Genomic DNA, 21,074 nt, shown 5'->3' on the forward strand with positions numbered 1-21,074 from the left:
AATTTCTCAGTTTTCATGACCACGTGCATCGTGATCGTAAGGATTGACGTCAATCAGCGAATCGATGCCTCGTCATCAGTGCCGTTGCGAGGTTGACACGGGCACTGGTGGAGGAAATCAACCAGGACCCTCAATCCAAGTTACCCGGAGCCGAGACCCCTCTGGCCCATGGGCCCTGGTGCCGTTGCACCGCCTGCACACTCGATAGCTTCTCTTGGTCATTGACCGAGGCTGCTCAGTGCATTCAACGTTGGCTGTCATCATCGCCTCCCTCGCCGAACACCTTCATTGACTGTCGTTCAGCAACCACGACGACTCTGACAGTTGTTGGCAGCTACTTGTCAGCTAATCTGATGACTCTTATCGACGCGCAGCTAAAGTACAATAACAACGATATTTACGCTTACATAGAGCACCTGGTGCATCGACACGGAGACGTGTCTTGGCCGAAGGGGGCTCGGGACCTCTGTCGGGGAGGTAATATTCAAAGCGTGACGGGGAGGAGAAGAATAGTGGTCGCAGACTATAGGATAGACAAAGATGACGCTTCATCGTGAGAGACAGAAGCAGACGGTCACACAGGAGGTCGAGGAGAACGGAGAGCATGTGGGCTTATGAGCAACAGAGGATGGATTTCAGAATGATTATTTACACCGGAGGAATCCGATGAGCTATAAAGCCCTTTTTGACAAATGTCCAGGCTAAGCAGTGAGGGTGACCGAGGATATACAACATTCACTGTCATTATCGTCAAAAACAAAGATCCATCCCCCCTCATATAGCTTTGACAGACCGTTGGGGCAAGTGCTGCTAGCGAGCACCTTCGATTAGGCACGGTTGGTTATGTACGGTGCGAAAGAAGTTCAACATCCTGTACATACCATCCTGGCACGGCACACGAGGGGGTGGGTGGCCAGCACCACGCCCGGCAGCCTTTGCGTGCCTGTTGATGATGTTATACACATCCAAGGAGAAGCCAATAACCGGTTCAGATAGTCCCGTGTTCGCCCTGAGCAGGAATCGAACACGGGTCGCCGGGTATATATCCCATAGATAGCGCGCTCACCACTCCAGCTCACCTGTATACATACGAGCTGAAAGTAGCCACATTGGGTAAAACACCACATTTGTGAATGAAGCCAGTTGACTGAATCGTCAAGGCTGTCCTTGCATCTCAGCAACAGTTTAGAAACGAATCCCGTTTTCACCTTTTTTATTTCACCAAATGTAATGTTGTGGGGGTTGCTGTGTTCAGGAATTGGTGACCGGGGCTTAGACCATCAACTCACTGCATTTGAGAGCCCGGTTTAGTGAGGGCGATTGCGACACAGATTCAAACCCAGGTTCTCAGCGCTCTGTCCTATATCGCTCTGTCCATCTGTCCGCCTTTCTGTAAAGGGAGGGGGGGGGTTCCCCGGGGGGGGGGGGGGGTCCCTAATACTCTCGCAAAGATGATCCGATATAAATCATACGATATGTATGTTTACGGTTTTGCTGGCTGGGTGGGTGGCTGGAGGGACGGACGGACGCTCATGTGCTAAGGATGTGCGCGTTGCTAGTGTCGAAGGACATTGTAATGCAGTGTTGCAATTAGGAGACAAAGGCGGCCGGGCGCGGTGCTGGCCACCCACCCCCTCGCGTGCCGTGCCGGGCTTCATAGCTGCTACTCGCTAACAGCACTTGCCCCCAACAGCCTGTTAAGGCTACACGGGGGGTATCTTTGTCTTTGTTAGAGAGATGTGAGGATCTGCCCCCTCCCCACGTCACCCTCCGACACTCACGCGCCCCCAATCCCGGCAGGGCTGCTATTTGACTCACCACGGTGAGATAGTAGCACCATTGTGATTAATGTCGTGGGCTCTAGTGGCTGCAGGGGTCACGTGAACATAAACATACGAAATGTATTTCATCCAGCAGTGACAGTTCACTGCTGGGAGAAAGGGCACCACAAGCCGTGTTTGTTACGGAAGTTGCTTGACCATATTTCAGAGTCGGTTTGTGAATTGTTGATCCGTACATTGCTTATATATCAGCAATGTACGGATCAACAAACATCGATTACCGCGCGCGCTGTTTTATGCATGCATCGTGAGCTGGCAAGATTGGTGTTAACTCTGTGAATCAATGCATCGTCACACGCAGAGTGTCAGTGCATCCTGTCTCTCCGTTGGTCTAAACACAACTGGACTTAACGCCCAGTAACACAAGACAACACTGTGTATAAAGGATTGTAAATGTTGTGGCTTGGCTCTCCAACACACCGGTGTGCTGTACTAGTGACGAATTGGCCACGGTCTGTTTACGTGACAACCCTTACTAGTTGGCTGTGTCGGGTGGTGGCGGGTTTTATCGACACATTTATATATTTACGCGATCTAACCCAAAACAAACCTCGATTGTGGGTGTATAAAGGATGTTGAGCGGTGGCGCTTTGGTAGGCGCACTGCTCTCTGAACCCGGTGATTTTGAGTTGTATTCCCGGCCAAGACGAACTAATATCAGTGGCGAGCGATACATGAACCGGTTCTGGACACCACCGTCTGCAATGCGGATGGAGCGATTGACCAGAAACCCACGATTTGATTCAAGGGTCAATTACTTTGACTCATTTGCCCTCCCCCCTGTGCACCGTTTCTCCTTTGCTTCTCTCTCGTTCCTGCAGTTTTGCTCAGCCTCAATCTGACGTCGTGAACAACAGAAGCATTCTCGCAAGCACGTGCAATCTGACGCGCGTGTCACGGGCCGCAGGCATTTTATTGAGTCGACGATCGAATTCCTCGCCACATGCCTGGCGGGAAGCTGTCTGCCACAATGCAATGTTGTCCATTGTCGTTTCTTGTCTTTACAGTCGGTTTTCCTACAACGCCGCGGTGGTAGCCGCGTTCCTAAAAAAACAACCGCTTTGTGGAAAAATCGCGTTATAAAAAATGAATTATGATACTTAATGCTGGCTAAAGCGCGGGCCGCGATGACACGCAAGATGCGTACGCAGGCTGAGCAAAGACTTGAAGCGCGTGGTTGGTGACGTCCAGAAGCATCCAGCAGCATCCCGCCTTGTGTGACGCTAGGCCGAGGCAGTCGCGACGTAGTTCCGCTCACCTCAATCGCGTTATTGCCAATTCGCATCGGCGTTGTAAAAAACACGTGTTCCCAGATATAACCATCGCGGTATATACAATTCGCCTGATGAAAACCGCACGCGGTGGAGGAGAATATACAGTATTGTTTGAGCATCGTATTCGGTGTGCAGTCATCATCATCATCATCATCCCTTCCTTCCTGAGTTGACGTTATTGTGATGGTGACTCGGTAAGGAATTGATAGCTAACTTCAATAAAGAGGCGGTACAAATAATGATGAATTATGATTATGATGTTTATGCAAACAAAGCCAGGCATGCCCGTGTAGCTTTGGTCATCCGGAGATCTGAGCCGGAGTTTGCGCCATGGTGCAGCGTGTCATTATGGCGAGATGTTAACTACCTCGCCTGGTATGCAGGAGGTCGTGGGTTCGATCCCGACCCTGCCGCATGCTGCATATTTGGAGTTTGCGTGTCTCTCCCCGTGGTCGCTTGGATTTTTCTCCGTGTCCTCCGGTTTTTCCCTCCACATGAAGAGTCAACATCACGCGTTTAGAATATTTGGCTGCTGTACATTTGCACACAATAAGCCATGTGGAAATTTCTAATTGTTTCATAGTATAATAGTCTATCGATACCCACTGGGTCGTTGCCTGTGAATCCGATGCCGGTGCGGTTTGCGGGCGCTGCGTTTCGTTCGCCCGTGAAGGAATAACTCCGTGGCATTGTGAGACAACCTTCAAACGTTAACACTGAACCGCGCCAACGACGTTATGAAGGCGCCACCAGTCCGGCCTCGTCTCACGCTCCACTGATCTCCAGCGACAGTCGCTTCGATTGTCACAGCTTCGGCGCATCGTCGTTGCTAACTTTGATCTTCCCTCTTCGCGCCCCCCCCCCCACCACAACCGCCACCCCCCTCCTATGCCTGCTGGGGAACAACCGGCGGAAGATGGTGAAGAGCGGCGTGCGCACGACGTGCAAGTGCCACGGCGTGTCGGGCTCGTGCACCGTGCGCACCTGCTGGCTGCAGCTGGCGCCCTTCCCCGAGATCGGCCGCAAGCTCAAGCAGCGCTACGACACGGCCGTCAAGGTGAGCGCTGGTGCTGCTGCTTGTGCTACTGCTGCTGCTGCTACTGGTGTTGATGCTGGTGGTGTATCTGCTGGCGCAATTGCCGGTGCATCTCATGTCAGTCGGCACCTGGGTCTGTCCCCGTGAACTCCTCCTGCCAGCAGCGAGCCTTCGACACTTCACGTGGCCTCAAAATGCACCTGGCCTGGCACAGGTGCCGTGGTGATGTCACCGTCACTTAATTGGTGTAGCGGTTAGTGCCGTGCTACGCTACGAACCCGGCGACCCAAGTTCGATTCCCGTTTACAGCCACCAACACCGCTGATGCTTATCTGAACCGGTCATGGGTCTCCCTTAGGTCAACTCAACCTCGAATGAATACCTGGTGCGGTGTGTAAACATCGCCACTGGGGAGACAAAGGCGGCCGGGCGTGGTATTTGCCACCCACCCCCTCGTGTGCCGTGCCAGCTTTCATAGGTGCTCACTAACAGCACTTGCCCAAACGGTCTGTTGAGGCTACACGGGGGATCTTTGTCTTTGTTTGGTGGTGTCGGTACCGCCGCCCCGCGAGTCATCTGGGCGAGTCCCTTCAACTCCTCGCCCCTCTCTGCCCAGCGAGGCACGTGGGAAGGCTGCGTGCCTGCTGGGATAAATTGTGGGCACTCCCACCTCGTCCGAGACGTCCGCTTTAGCGTTGGAAGAGTAGACCAAAATTGCCCTCGAGAGAGGGGGGGATTTCTGGAGCTCCCTTCGGCGGAGGCCGTTCTGCCAGCAGTACAAGAGCGAGCAGACTGTCACATCGCATCCAGTATGCCTCTCGCTAAGAGGGTAGGGCACTACTTTGTACGCGAATGGGAAAAGTGGAGTTTTAGTTTGCTGGCATCGCCGTCCTCCCAGTTTCTCGGTGTAAAAGTCAGCAGCTAGGATTCTCATTCTACTCCGGTCATATTTACAAGCTGCTCAGGATCCATTCTTATTCTACTCTGTGTCTGTGCCGCTATACTTGGACTTTGTGTGCGTTAACTGTCGTGCATTTTCCCACTTTGTTGAGCACCCGGTAAATATTGAGCGATCGTCTTTAAACTTGCCGTGCTTCAGTTTAACAGACACACGAATTTAGGGTGCCACGGTGGCGAGATGTTAACTGCATCACCTGGTATGCAGGAGACCATGGGTTCGATCCCTGACCCTGAAACCTGTATATATGGAGTTTGCATGTTCTCCCCGTGGTCGCGTGGATTTTTCTTCAGGTCCTCCGGTTTTTTTCCTCCACATTTAGAATCAACATCGCGCGATTAGAGTATTTGGCTGCTATACATTTCCACGTGATTATAAGCCACTTCGTTGAGCTGTCGTTTGTGGCCAGATCGCTACATAGCTCAGTGGGCCTTACCTGGCAAAATAAAAAGTTTAGTCTAGTTTAAACCAGGAGGCTTGAACTTGAAAACTTGAATTCGAAGTGTCCCCCAAATGCGTGTATGATACTATATGTATAGCATAAGACTATTTGGCGGCACAAATTACGTGGTGAGGGACTTTTAAAAGGCATTTTATATAGTAAACCGAATAAAGAAGGCACAACTTTGATTATTGCGCATCTCATTGCCAGCTTTCAGCATTGTTTTAAATGCATCTGCTGTTAAACATTATCATCATCATCATGTCCCATCATCTATCCGCTGTTGGATGAAGCTTTCCCCAAGCCATCACCTTTTCTCACGGCCCAGCGATGTGATAATCTTTCAGTCATCTCATCCTGCACGCGAGCCAATTTCCTCGCCCCTCCTATGGGCTAGCTAACTACAAGATCTTACTGTCGTTTAGCGGATACCGTGCCGCGCGTCTTTGTCAAAATCTGAATTTCCCACGAGGCCGAGATGCACGGCGGGGACTGCGCGACTTCGCGCGCCTCCGTCCGGCGCGAGAGCAAGGGCCGTTCACCCGGGCAGTCTCGTGACGACACTCCAAACCACAATTACCCTAATTTGAAAGTCCATATACACAGCCGCTCGACGATAAGTGGCACTCGACTGCGTCACACATCCGGATCAAATGTTCAAGAATTGAAAATGCTTTAAGAAAAAAATATATATATTTCCAAAGTGGCTTATTCCCCCGTGATTTATTTGGGAATTTTTACTGGTGTGGACATTCCGAAGTGTGGCTTTTTTTAATTTGTGTGGAATACCCGATTCTAAGGGGTGGGGTGTGACGGCACAGCGGTTTTCCCACTGCAATATGAACCCATTGGTCGTAGTTTTATATCAGCGGTCCCCAACCTTTTTGGCACCAGGGACCGGTTTCGTGGAAGACACTTTTTTTCACGGACCAGGGGAGGGGGGGGGGTCATCATTGGGTCTTTCCCCCTTTTCAAAGAAGCTCTCCAGCGACGTTTGTTTTTTACTCATGTTGGCTAGGGGGTAAGCAGCTTGTGGGCTTACCAAAACTGTGACGGAGACAAGTGCGGAGTGCGGGAAAGAGGCGCGGACGGAAGTGGTAAATAATAAAATAATGGGGCCAGGTTCCACGCGCGGACTCACCGCCCTCACCTCCTGCTGCTGTGCGGCCCGGTTCCTAACAGGCCACGGACCGGTACCGGTCCGCGGCCCGGGAGTTGAGGACCCCTGTTCTATACGACTACTAATTGTATTTTGTCTGGTCAGGCCCACTGAGCTATGTAGCTCTTTCACTGAAGCGACATGGCCACAAATGATACCTCAACGAAGTGGCTCATCACGTGGAAATTTACAGCAGCCGAATACTCTAAAGACACGTTGATTTTAAATGTAGAGGTAAAAAACCGGAGGACCCAGAGAAAAATCCACACGACCACGGGGAGAACTTGCAAACTCCAAATATATAGGCATCAGTGGGGATCGAGCCCACGATCTCCTGTATACCAAGCGAGCTAGTTAACATCTCACCACCGTGTTGCCCATAAGGTTGATACGATACCACGGTTAACAAGAGTGGCAGGTGATAATTGAACTGGTCTTGTTCCCTCCTGACTGAACAGTATGGCTGCTGGATTCAAAGCACAGTGTGTTAACCGCTACAACACCCGCTCGCGAGAGCAGCGGTCGCGGCCCTATGAAGCGGCACTGATGGTTCGCACGGTTGGCTGTGTATGGTCCTAAAGAAGTCCAACGTACATACATGCATACGTACGTCGAACTTAAGTCGGCGAAGCCCCTGAGTGCAACGGCATCCTAGAGCTTGGGAAGCCGTCGCACCACAGTGGCGAGATGTCAATTACCTCGCCAGGTATACAGGAGGCCGTGGGTTCGATACCGACCCTGACACCTGTATATTTGGAGTTTGCGTGTCTCTCTCCCTGTGATCGTGTAGATTTTTCTCTAGGTCCTCCGGTTTTTCCCTCCACATTCAGAATCAATATAACACGTATATTTAGAGTAATTGGCTACGATAAATGCCCACACGATAAGCCACTTCATTGAGCTAGTATTTGTGGCTAGGTCGCTTCTGAAAGAGAGCTACATAGCTCAGTGGGCCCTTACCTGGTAAAATAAAATATATTGTTTTAGCTTTGGCCATGCAAGCGAATGGCAGAAGGGGCGCATGGTGGCACTGGGAGGAAGCACCTCGGCACGAGCGATTAGCAAAGTGTTTTTTGACGTTTTTATTGCAACAAAACGAGAGTCCGACACAACACGCCGAAAACATTTCGGTGAACAGGGGTACAGAAAATCCGCAGGTAATCCATTCCGAGCGCGACGGAACCGCACGAAAATGGGGGCGGGGTGGGGGGGGGAAGAAGCGGGAATAGGTGGCCCCCCGCTGCTGCCTCCAGCCAAGTGTGGGAGAAGATGAAGATTGAAATGGGGGGGGGGGGGGCGGTGGGGGGGAGGTGGAGTGCAATTAGCTTTGTGTTTAGGTCAAGCAGAGCTCCTACCCCCGGGCGCTGCAGTGCGAATCGGGGGTCTCGCGTCTCGCCCGCCACGTTGAGATCAACTCTCGGGCACCACCCGTTGCAGTTTCCCCCGTGGACTCCTGCGTTGGCCGTTCGTCGTTGGCCACCACCCCCCTGCCAAACCACTTGCCGGACTTGTGTACGTGCGTATTGTACACTGAACTTCTTTCGCGCTGTACATAGCCAACTGCGATAATTGGAGGTGCAGGGAAAGGAGAACGAAGAGGGACCTCCCCCGTGGTGCGCCGGCCACGGCGGTTGTTTCCGGCGTGCCATTGCCGCAGGCCGGTGGAGCGGGGGGGGGGGGGTGCGGAATCGGCAATTGATTTTCACTGACATTAGCCATGGCTGAGAGTTTGACTATCACTCCCCCCCCGCCCCCCCCCCCCCCTGGCAACCCCATCGTTCCTGGGATGAGCAATGTATTTGTTTTGGTTCTGAAACAAGAGCCTCCTTTCCGGGTGCACACACAGAGAGAAACGCCGTCGGGCCTGGAAGATCGGCAGGCTGGCAGTGGCCGTCTCTGTCACCCTGAGCTCATGTTGGCATCGAGGGTTGTGCGGCTGAATTGATGATTGCGTACGTTAGGGTTTTACGCAATCGCGAACGATGTAGATTTAGATTGCATTCGCTTGAGCCTGAAAAGGCCTCAATGAGCTGTCAGGCTGGAAGGATTTCACGGGCGTCCTGCGATGGCGCACGAACAAAACGGTGACCAACGGTCAAGAATAGCAACAGATTGGCTTCCCAGGGACAGAACGTGCCTGAGAGCATGTGCGCAGTGGAGATGGAGCGACGAATTTTGCTCGCATGCTGTGCAGGTGCTAGGCGGATGGTTATGTCGCAGGGATCGCGAGAGATGGCGGCGACAGCTTTGGGGAGACCTTGATCCAGCAGCGGATTGATCGTGGCTGTTGCTGCTGATGATGTTGAATGGAATACATAATCCGTTAGGACGAGTTAACAAATCGAGGCTGCGTCTCTAGCTTGCACAAATGCCCTCGTGCGCCCGACCCAAAGCTACGTTTCCAACCGCAAAGTGTCTCCGTGTTGCCACAGCCCGAAAAATCCGCTGACAAAATCCACTGACAAAATAGCCATTTCACACTCAACACACACACACCCCACTCAACACACACACACAGACCCCACGCGGCCCCACGCACTCGCTTAAGAGCCGTTAGCCGCATTGCGTGCTTTCTCACGGCACGGGCGGCTTATGACGGCTGGGCCGTCAGGTTCATTCATGTCTCATCTTGGTCGCGACGTGAAAATTACTAATGTACGGTCGCCTACAGCCGGTCACTCACTCAACGATCATTGACCAACCGGCGTTTACTCGGCACAGGTATTATCCGGGCTTAATCTCTCACTGGATATTTTTTTTTTGTCCGGGTCGCTGGTATATAGTCTGGAGAAGGCGCCACGTGACCCGTGGCCAGGGCCGTAGCGAGAGGCATACCTGATGCGGTGTGCTGGATGCGAACACTTGCTGACCCATCCCTACCGGAGATCAGTGAAAAATCGCTTCGTAGCTCGTCGGATTCCTCCGACAGTCTAAATCAAGATCCTGATTCAGATTGCATTTTATGGGTTGCCGACGCGGAATGACCCGGATTCATTTAAATCCCTGGGAATTAGGATCAATGTCTATAAATAAAAAAATCTTATTTTTGTGTTTCCACAATTTTTGTTTGCTGTCGGTTGTGTCGTGCGATGTCACGTCCAATATCTCATGCTTTTGCTCCGAGATCCCTGTGAGTGACCTGTTATCCGCACGAGCGGCGCTGCACTCTCCACGTGCCCTGACATAGAGGTTGTTCGCTGTGTGGCAGTCCAACCAACGTTTGTTTTCTTTCTCAGAGCTGTAATGTTCGCTAAGCTAAGTAAAAACAAAATTAATTTTTTGCCGTGTATTATATTTGGTAGGTATGTATGTTCCATTTATTTTGCACCGTACATTACTAATCGGAGGTGAAGGGAGAAGGACATCAAACTAAACACAAAAATCACTTTGTAAAGAAATTGGTTATAAATTTGGGTGCAGTCGTCGGTGATAGGGCCAAGATCATCAACGCATTGCGCTGGAGAGCCCCCCCACAGTGCAGCTAACCTCTTCTCTTGTGTTTTATCACGATCGCTTAGCACAGACCCAGAGGTCCGAAACGCCAAACTACCGGAAGAAAACAGCACCATTGAAGCTGTGAAAGCTTTAATGGAGGGTTATGAGGACTCGAGAAAAGAGGCGGTGGGACGGAAATTGCAAAGCCGAGCGGTGCGTGGAAAGAATCAGAAAGAAAGTTGCAGTTGCAGGCTGCGATCTCTGAGCCACACGGCCGCCTCATCTCTCACGGCCCCTGACCAGAGCCGGAGTGACAAGTTTGGCGCCCAGGTTGTCCGGGAAAGGCACAAGTATTCTTGCACTCCGCCAGCACCAAAAATTTCAGCCACCGGCCGTCACTTGTAGCATCGTATCCAAAAAAGTCATCTTCCCATCCAGGCGGTGCCCCCCCCCCCGCTGCCTCGGGAGGTGCGCTTACCCCGGGTGGCCCCCACACCCCCCACCCAGGCCCCCACCTCCCCCGACTCCCCCCCCCCCGAACCCCCCCACTCCTGCCACCCTTGTCACGGCACTGACCGAACGCGTCCCTCCCCACCTGACCCTCCCCACCTGACCCTCCCCGCCTGCTGACTCTCCCCACCTGACCCTCCCCGCCTGACCCTCCCCGCCTGACCCTCCCCACCTGACCCTCCCCACCTGACCCTCCCCGCCTGACCCTCCCCACCTGACCCTCCCCACCTGACCCTCCCCACCTGACCCTCCCCGCCTGACCCTCCCCACCTGACCCTCCCCGCCTGACCCTCCCCACCTGACCCTCCCCACCTGACCCTCCCCACCTGACCCTCCCCACCTGACCCTCTCAACCCTGACCCTCTCGACCCTGACCCCATCCGCAGGTGCTGAGCGTAAGCAACGAGGCGGCGGGCGAGGGCTCGCTGGCGAGGTCGCGGCGCCCGCCCGTCAGCGAGCTGGTCTACGTCGAGGACTCGCCCAGCTACTGCCGCGCCAGCCGCTTCTCCCCGGGCACCGCCAACCGCAGCTGCCTCAAGGGGCGCAACTGCGACAGCGTGTGCTGCGGGCGCGGCTACAACACGCGCGTGCACACGGCCGAGCAGCCGTGCCACTGCCAGGTGCACTGGTGCTGCTACGTGCAGTGCCAGCAGTGCTCCAAGCGCGAGGAGATCTACACCTGCAAGGACGGATGATCCGGCCGGACGGCCCCCGGCAGGCCCCGGTGCCGCCTCGCCGACCGGGCGAGCTCCGTTCAATGCCACCATCGAACGGAGAGGGGGGAGGAGGGTGGAAGCTGCGCCGGCGGTGCCGGTTCTGTCCATTGACTTCACAGCCCCACCTCGCACCCACCCGCTAGACGCGACGCCGGAGCCGGAGGCAGCTCGTGCATTCGTTTCACTTCTCGGCAATGCGTTCATCGAATGGAGAAACGAAACAATTTGGGGGAGCGGGGGTGGGGGGGGGGGTTGGGATGAGCGGCCGGCGTTCTTCCACTTTGCTCTTGTTTCGAAGCGACGACGGAAGACAGAGAGAGAGAGAGAGCAGTGCGACGGACGGTGAGCGAAGGCGTCGTCGGCAGGGGGTTTGTGGACGGACCAACAACACAGGCACCGACGCCGGAGCCAACCACCCCCCCAACCCCGCCTCAGTCTCGTCAAACAGACGACTCGGGCTGAAGGGCACCCCGCGGGGTTGCGCAATGGCCGCACCGGCAAGAGCACGAACTCGGCGGGCGGCGCGCCAGAGAGGGCCCGGCGTGACCCGGCGCAGGGACGACGCTCATACCGCCAAACTCGTGGAGGATTCCGGCTTTGTCGCTCGACCGCTTGCGCCCTGGTGGACGGCGTCTTCGTCGTCGTTGTCGCCGCCCGTGGTGGTGGCGGCGCTGGTGGTGCTGGTGACCCAGTGCCTGGCTGCGGGGACGTGGAGAGGAACGATCGCGTTGTGCTGCCGCACTGCGGGCCGAGTGGCTCGGTCTCGACGTGTGTCATTCCGCGAGTCGTTCCTCGACAACATAGCGGCAGGAACGATGCGGGTGTGTTCCAGGGACACCAGGGACACCAGGGGCGCGTCGTGTTTGGGTACACGCATTGAGTTTTGCGAATTATGCGAACGAAAATGTACACGCTGTTACATGTAGGTTATTGGGGGGGGCGAATAAAACTGTGCAAACGACACAAAAACCCACGAGAAATTATACAAACGAGACGGTAGAAAGAATGGGTTCTCCAGTCGAATGGCAGTCGTGAATAATGGCGATTCATCTAATCACCGGGGGTGTGGGGGAGGCAAATGAAATGATCTCCCTTGTGTGTCGCAATTCACCTCCCCCCTCCCCGCCCCTCCTGTGTCAGGACCGATACAAAACCAGACGGATGCCTAATTGATCGTCAGGTTCCCGGAGTTGAAGGGTGTTTTGTAGAGCCGGGTGTAAACTCAAAAGACCATGGCAGTCCCAATTTGCAAGAGTGGCCCGGACAGTACTCGTATCACGACTCAAACGCAGTTACGATGCCTCCCGTATGCCTCATGTACAAAGGAGTGAAAACGCTTTGGAACCAGGATACTCATCTCGCGCAGGCTTGTGCCTGTTGCTCTTATAGAGGTTGTCTTTTTTTTGGAGGGGTGGGGGGCTTAAATCGCGTAAATATGTATTTGTCGTTAAACCCGCCGCCACCACCCGACACAGCCGATGAGTCAGGTTTGTCACGTAAACAAAACGTGCCAATTAGTTACTAGTTCAGCACCTCCGGTTGTGTATTGGAGAGTAAACTCACAACATTTGCAATTTGAGTACGACGTTTCGCTGGTGATTACATCCAGCTTCAGAATTGTGCCTTACGCGGCCTACATGTTAAACTACTCTTGTGAAACTTAACCATCCCGAAGACGAATGCACTTACTCGAGTGGAAAGGACTGCACAGTACTTGTAGACAGGGAAGGGCTTAACATCCTCGAACAACGGCTTGGGATACAGCATTGCATGGAATAGTTTCTCATTCTCTGAACTTTTGGACCGCCCAGTGCGAGTTCAAACACGTGAATGAATGTTTCCAGTCATACAAACAAAATGCAAAAATCCTCCATGTATCCTTTCAACAGACAGTTGGGGCAAGGACTCAGAGCCAGCACATATTAGTCATACAAACATACGTATTCATATGCATCATATCCGCTATTGCGAGTTCACGCGAAGACGATGTGGGTAGATCTTGCGGATAAGAAAATGTGTGGATTGGAGGAGTTTTCTTCTACCTTGCGGTGAATGGTAGCACCTCTCCTGGCTTCAGAGTTTGCGTAAACCCATCACGTACAAGGCACCCGGATAGAAACGTTGATTCGTACTCATGCCATTCACACATGGCAAGCTTAGAGAGTCGATTTCAATCAACGAATCGACGTGTCATTACACCCCCGTTGTTATACCCTTCGAGCACCTACGAACGCTGGCAGGGCACACGACCGGGGGTGGGTGGCCAACTCCAAGGGTCACTGTGAATGTGCCGTTCTTACGTAGCGCAAATATTACACCACGAGGCAAGGACGATGATGACGACGATGGACGATGATGATGACTCGTGATCAACTGCGTCTTTTCAAAGTGGTGTCCACTTTTCACTTTTAACTTGCATGTCTTCTACATTCGATACAATGGGGGGGGGGGGGGGTATATCGTCCCAATGCTACGGTTTCCGATTGGTTCAACTGAGTGATGTTTGGTAGAGTGATGTGAATATGTGGGTGGTTCACGGACAATTCCATCCCGAACCTGACGATACCTGCTGTTTATTTGGAGTTTGCCTCTCTTCCCGTCGTCTCGTAGATTTTCCGGGTCCTCCGGTTTTTCTCTCCACATTTAGAATCAACATTACGCATTAAGAGTATTTGGCTAATATACATTTCCACGTGATACGCCACTTTGTTGGGCTATCATTTGTGGCCAGGTCGCTTCTGAAAGAGAGCTTCTACAGAGCTCTGTGGGACTTACCAGGTAAAATAAAATTAAAAGTTTAATAGTTTTAATTCGAACGTTATGCAGACTTCACGAACGTTCATGCGGCCTGCGTACGGTGTTGCCCGAATCGTCAAGCAATGCGCGCGAACGTTCCCCGGCAGACTTTACGATTGTTGCAATCTAGACATAAATTGTGAACTGTCTCAAAAAGGCCTGAAGCGTTTCAAGGCGGGTTTGCCTCAAATGCGCTTACAAATGTGGTTTGGGAAATTGATAGGCCAAATAAATATTATTGGTTCTTTCGGTAAAGTCACGTAGAAAGGAAATAATAAAATAATAACAATAAAACATAATGAAATAAAATTCTCACGACGTTTCGGCCACAACGCAAGCAGCCAATTTAAATTAAAATTAAACTGTTTTCACACTTCCTTTCGCAAAAAGTCGTTCAAGGCCAGAACAAATATCTACACGCCGGTAAGAATGAAATAACTTAGGATTCGCTGATTGGGAATAATTAATATCTATCATTCAAAATCGGTGCAATCGTTTCTTCTACTTGTAAGGATGTCTATTTGGAAGCCACGCACACCCTCTCTCTCTCTCTCTACCGATGGACAAGACGAGCACAGTACTCACTCGGGCGCTCCAACCATGAGTGTTCCTGTTGTGACGCGTGCCGTGACGTCATCCCGTGACGTCGTCCCGAACAGCTCACACGGTCCACCACGGGCAGGCCATTGGGAGAGCTCCACCCGCGGTGGACACGCGCGGTACGCTCTGTTTCGGTTGACGTCTCGAACGCCTCTCTCATCGTGTGTCTTCGAGAGAGTCCGGAGGTGAACCGGCGAGGAATTTCTGGCCGGTCCAACTGGCATGTCCACGAGATGGGGAGACAGGTTGGGGGGGTGGGGTGAATGATACCTATGGAAACTTCCAGACAGGCTGCTGATATTGCGAGTTGTCTCACTAAACAGTCGGACGCCTTTCTAAAGGGCAGGCTCTGCCAGTAATAAGTGATATTTAAAAAAAAAACTTTTTTTAAGCACGCTTTTATGAAATGTACTCGTAATGGCAGAACTCCACGACTCCAGGAAGTGGCCCCGAAGCTTGCCATAACGTTAGGGACCGTGGCCAATTACAGCCAACGTCAGTTGAGCGTGGACAATTAGACCCAAGCCGAAACATAACATAAAAAAAAGAATGTTTAAAAATATAGATTTTTTTATGATAGAATATAGTATTGTCATCAGTATGACATAAGTATACCAAGTTTGCAGTCGATACCACATTGGGAAGTGGGTTAAAATTTAGTTACAATATTTGAGGATACAACAACGACAACAACAACAGACAGAGTGAGTTAAAAGAAAGCGTGTCATAATTTAAAAAAAACTAAAATTCAGCCCCTTCAAGCGCGCGTGTAACGTCGAGCTTGTATCGAGAAGACGATCTGTACATTTCAAGCGACCGCAAAAAACACGATTATTCGCGACGGCACCATGAGCTGCTCTCTTGCCAACGCGGACAGTATTTATACAGAGATATATTTTGTTGTTATTATTCGTGTGTACATAGCCGCATTCTACACGTATAGGTCAATGTTAACGTTATACGCTCTCAATAAGGGTCATTTAAAATTAAAACGAATAGCCGGATGTCTTGCCAGGCAATGCGTGCGCACTTACCTGAACGTATACACGTCTGCGCATGCTGTAGATGCGCACACGCGTACATAGGGGGCCGTCCATAAATGACGTCATGCACCTGGGGGGGGGGGGGTCAGACATTTGTGACGATGTGTGACGATGGGGGGGGGGGGTTTGAGAAATGTGACGTCACATCAAAATGCGCAACTTTAAATGAATATAGACAACATGTTATATTTAATTAAATAGACTTTTTAATAAATGTTTTCTCCTACAACATCAGAGTGCAGCGCCACATTAAATACGCATTACAATGACAATAGTTTGAAGCGATTTGTTTTTTGGGGGGTGGGCAGAGCTTTGTGATGTCATATTTGAGGGGGGGGGTCAAAAATCGTCCAAAATTGCGTGACGTCATTTATGGACGGCCCCATACGTCACACGTGATGCAGGTGTATGCTGCAGAAGCTCGCGTGTTGGTGTCTATGTGTTCATGAGCGCGCGCGGTAAGCAAGCCGCGTGGTGACAGGCGAAAACGAGCTGACTGCCGAGAAAGGAAATGTAGGTTAGACTCCCGTGCAGTCCGCATGGCTTAACTATTCGGCGAGAGTAAAATACGTCGGCTTACCATTCCCCGTTTATCTCGCCCGTACGTTCATGTACGGAGCACGTGCACTCTCCTATTGACACGTACAATGCGTACGATTCACCACGCACGCGTTCTCAATTGGAACAACGCCATCGTATTCATGACATTCGTTTCAGTACGTGTCCCTCTCGGTAACGTTGCTGGGTGGGTGATTACAGGTGGACGTTTTCGCTATTCCCACCTTATGTGGATTTAACGACGGTTAAGCACTCGGTTGCAGGGTAACATGACGGTTGTCGCTCTCGTGTTCGGTTGAAAGGCAAACATGTCCCGTTTTTTTATATATATAACACACACATATATACAAAAAAAATACATAGCCCATTTTGACCAAACATTGGTGATGTTTCAACAGGTTTGGTTTTGTTTGGGCCAAAATTCGCCGACCAAATGTCACATGTTTGGAGAGAGTCAACGACACGATCAGCGTCGACCCCCCCCCCCCCAAACGGGCTCGGCACTTCTGCTACGTGGGGAGAGGGTAACGGCGGGTCACGCGGTCACAGCGGGCTGCCAAAAAGTCCAATCATTTGCACACCTCCAGCAGGTCTGTGTCGTCGCGGTTCCCGCGGTGAATACTCGCGCTCCCATGCACCGTGGGAGAACAATGGTGACACAGACGGTCCCCCCCTCCCCATTCTCTGATTGGTGTGCAATCCCAGGAATCTGCATAAGGAGTCGGGGGGGGCATTGACACAATTGTCAAGATTGGTACTTTCCAATTGCGGGGCCAAGTGCTTGATTTTGACACCAATATATATGAACGGGAATGATGCCCAAACTGTCTACATTTTGGTAAAGCTCAGCCGACCGAAACGTTGTCATGGTTCCAATACAGTACGAAACACGAGGTGTGAAAGATACATCTTGGGGTCTCGCGTAGAAGGAGGAATGGATGGAGCGATGGCAAAAGGCGAATGCCAAAGTCAACAGTGCCGTTATTCTTTCGTGTGTTTTGACTGACAATTGTTCATGTGTTCAATAACAAAATGAAGAAACGTGTTATTGATGGTAGAAATCTGGATCAAGGTGACCAAAAATGCAAAGAAAATTGGGGGTAAAAAATTTAAATTTGTGAGAGTTGTCTACCAGTGCCATCCACATTGTTTCGTAGCTGAAGAATCGCTCACATGCAAAATAATAATAGTTTTTTTTATGATGATGATAATAATAGCAACGTATGCTGTGAGCAAGTGCTCTGAAAGAGCCAGACAATGGGCCACGTTCTCATTGTGACAAATGTAACATTTTGTGACAAATGTAACATTTTTTTCCCATTGTTTCGTTATAACACCAACTGGGCAGATCGACAAAAATACAAAACGTGGGTGGGAATCGAACTCGGCGCGCCGGCTTTATATTACAGCGTGCTACGCTATTGGCCACTTGTCGTTGTCACGATGGGAATCTGGTCTAAATAGTTCCTCTGGGATGAGATTAAAACCTCCCGGTGATGGCGGTGGACCAAGTGGCCTGCACTTCAGTGGGACCCACGTCGTTCCGGAGCTCAATGTTGTAGCGTGGTCAGCATCGCACCTCCGATTAGCGTGGTCGGCTACGTACGGTGCGAAAGAAGTTCAACATGCATACATTGCATGGGCCCTGCTGCAAAGCAAATTGAAGCGGACCATCCCCGTCCGATATCCACCCCCTCTCTCTTCGTAGCCCCGGCGCCAGCTGCCCATCCACGCCTGTGGGCACGTCCATTGCAGTTGCACCGCCTGCACACTCGACAGCTACGCCACTGATCGAAATCTCTCTCCATCGAGGGCACTGGTTCCTTTTCTACGTGAGGCCACAGATGTGTGTGTATATATGTATTGTTTTGTTATCGCCTCTCATGAGTACACTTCCGACATTGGAGTCGAGCAGATTTCTAGATTTGAAGTTTTTGTGACTGCAAGGATCCATACTCTTTGGTTTTTTCGGTAAAAAAAAACAAAGAGTATCGAGCAGATTTCACAGGACGAATGAACAGAACCGCGGTGCGTGAATGTCCATCGCATGTGTGTCCCTGTTGTTTAGCAAATTAGTCTCGTGGGTCATGTTCATTGGTCGGAAACAAATGCAGTACCACTCGAGTACGCGCGTGTTTCAGTGGGTGCAGATGTCGATGCATCGTGGCGTGTGATGTGTCCGGTGACATATACAAGCATATGGTATATATGTGTATGTGTACGTACTTGCGCTGAGCCCATAGTTCACGGAGCGCGTGCAAACAGGCGTAGAATAAGACTATGTACACATTATAGTATTACTAACAGAGATCGTATATAGGTCGGCAAGGTTATTTATTTGGTATTGCATTTTTTGGGCTATAAATTATTTTTCTACCTCGTCTGTATAAACTTTTGCAGGTATAAGATGTACAGTAGGATTATTGTTTTGTAATGTAACTTATTTATATGCTGTACCGTACATGGATTAAGAGTAGGGATGCTTATAACATAAACACTTAAGAATAACAACAACAACAACAAAAATACATCTGAAAAAAAGCCCCACGAAAAAAAAATCTCTGCTTTCTCATCTCCTCGATTGTGTTTCGAACCTTGGCGCAGTTGCGACCGAGTGATGATTGGTGGTGATAGTCGCCCTCCATTCGCGATGCACCGCTGGGAACGCGTGGGTCTGCCCGAGACCTTGCTCGGTTGAACACTGCCACCTTTGTCAGCCAGAAGGTCACTTACGGCATCCACCTGGCACGGGCCAGCACAGTACAAGGTGAAGCATGTCGGGAAACGTGATTACGCCAGTTCTAAACAATAAAAAATAGTCATGACAATACTTCAGCCTTGTGTCAATCCACTGCTGGATGAAGTCCTACCCCCGCCCCCTCTATGCGTGTCGGTCACGGGGGTTTGTTTGGCCATGATTGACCACGCTGGGCAAGTGTGGGTGGGTGATGTGGAGGAGCCACACGGGCTGGTTGAGATATCACGATGTTAAGAGCCATGGCTGGGAATTGCCCTCGGGTCGCCAGGTTCACAATGCAATGACCTATCCACTGCTACACCGCCCCAACCCTGCACGGCGTAGGGCAGGAGTACGTTATTTGTGAAGTCTTATCTGCCTGTTGGAGTTCCAGATGTTAGTTATCCTGCAAAATGTAGGACTGTGTGGTGGCCAAGAGACGTCAGCGTTCAGTGTTACCCCCTTATATACTCAACTTTCCTCCCCCACGAAGCCAAACGAATGTTCGAGAATGAACTAAACTAAACTTGTTTTTTTATGTTACCAGGTAAGGCCTACTGAGCTATATAGTATTTTTCAAAAGCGACCTGGCCACAAATGATAGCTCAACAAAAGTGGCTTATCATGTGGAAATGTATAGCAGCCAAATACTCTAAGCGCATGTTGATTCTAAATACGGAGGGAATCCCCGGAGGACTTGAAGAAAAATCCACGCGACCACAGGGAGAACATCCAAACTTCAAATATACAGCAGGCGTCATTGTCGGGATCGAACCCACGACCTCCTGTGTACCAGGCCAGGTAGTTAACGTCTCGCCACCGTGGCGATTATGGTTATGGACACTTGGCTCCTAACTTAAAGTCTGCGAGTTCAAATCCCGGTCAGGGGAATGGGGGAGTCGGCTCGGCCCACGGGGCCCCGTGGTCACTAGATTGAGTGCGGGTATGGTTTAGTGGAAAGTCAACAAACGTCCTGCTTTGGAATGTGGCTTTTGGTCGCCAACAGAGTTTAGCACCGCTCCGCTGCTCGTTCGAGAAGGTATATTTAAAATTGATGGAGACGTTGATAGGCTAATTTGGGGCTCTACAGCTGCCCTGTGTATCACCACCACCGCCTACCACCACCACCACCGCCATGTGTTTCCGTCACAGCAATGACAGAAGCAGAAGGTTGATGCGGTAACGTGTCACGGCTGCACCCGTCGCGAGCCTTAATTAACCCGTCACCACAGAGCGCTCCTCCACAATCCACCACCTGGCCACTCCAGCACGGCGTTCCACATCTCCCGGCTGTGCCTGCGTCCAATTGAGAGGACGTTCATTTGGTAGAAGTGTATGTAGCTGGACACTTTTGACTGATGCTCACCAATCAATGTGATGCTCAGTATAGCTCTCTACGTTTCGGAGGCAACACACGGCGTTCCACATCTCCCGGCTGTGCCTGCGTCCAAATGAGAGGGCGTTCATTTGGTAGAAGTGTATGTAGCTGGACACTTTTGACTGATGATCACCAATCAATGTGATGCTCAGTATAGCTCTCTGACCGGGATTTCCTCGGCAGGTTGTAACTGGGCTTGGCTAACCGATCATAGCTAATTATAACACCCTCGGCTGGGTATGACGCCCCGTTGGTTGGCCTCCACGCGAACTAATATATGGACTCAATTAAGGAGTCCCTGTCGCTCCTGAGTGTGAGCGCTTCGCACCTGGTCTGCTGGGAGACAGACGCTGAGCGCAACACGTTCGGCCGTCGGGTGTGGGTGGGTAGCCCCACAAAGACAAAGATCCCCCGTGTAGCCTTAACATTATGTTGGGGCAAGTGCTAGATTTGAAGCTTTCGTGACTGCAAGGATTCATACTCTTAAGTTTTTTCGGTAAAGTCACGTAGGAAAAAAATATATAGAAAAATTATAATAATAAATGAAAATAAATCAATTAAATCTCGACGTTTCGGAGGCAACACAAGTCT

At 51.2% G+C, this 21,074-nt stretch overlaps 1 protein-coding gene across 1 annotated transcript in view; it reads left to right on the forward strand.

The window, feature by feature from the left end:
• The window catches only part of LOC144933890 (protein Wnt-9a-like), a 39,531-nt gene extending 23,659 nt beyond the window's left edge, over positions 1 to 15,872 (forward strand). The window contains exons 4-5 of the mRNA XM_078859177.1: positions 4,032 to 4,172; positions 11,042 to 15,872. Of these exons, the coding sequence (XP_078715303.1) occupies positions 4,032 to 4,172; positions 11,042 to 11,350 (450 nt within the window). The 3' untranslated portion in view covers positions 11,351 to 15,872. The remainder of the gene's footprint in view (positions 1 to 4,031; positions 4,173 to 11,041) is intronic.
• Positions 15,873 to 21,074: the final 5,202 nt, after the last annotated feature.

Source organism: Lampetra fluviatilis, chromosome 1 (assembly GCF_964198595.1).
Source record: "Lampetra fluviatilis chromosome 1, kcLamFluv1.1, whole genome shotgun sequence".
In the NCBI taxonomy this organism is placed as follows: Eukaryota; Metazoa; Chordata; class Hyperoartia; order Petromyzontiformes; family Petromyzontidae; genus Lampetra; species Lampetra fluviatilis.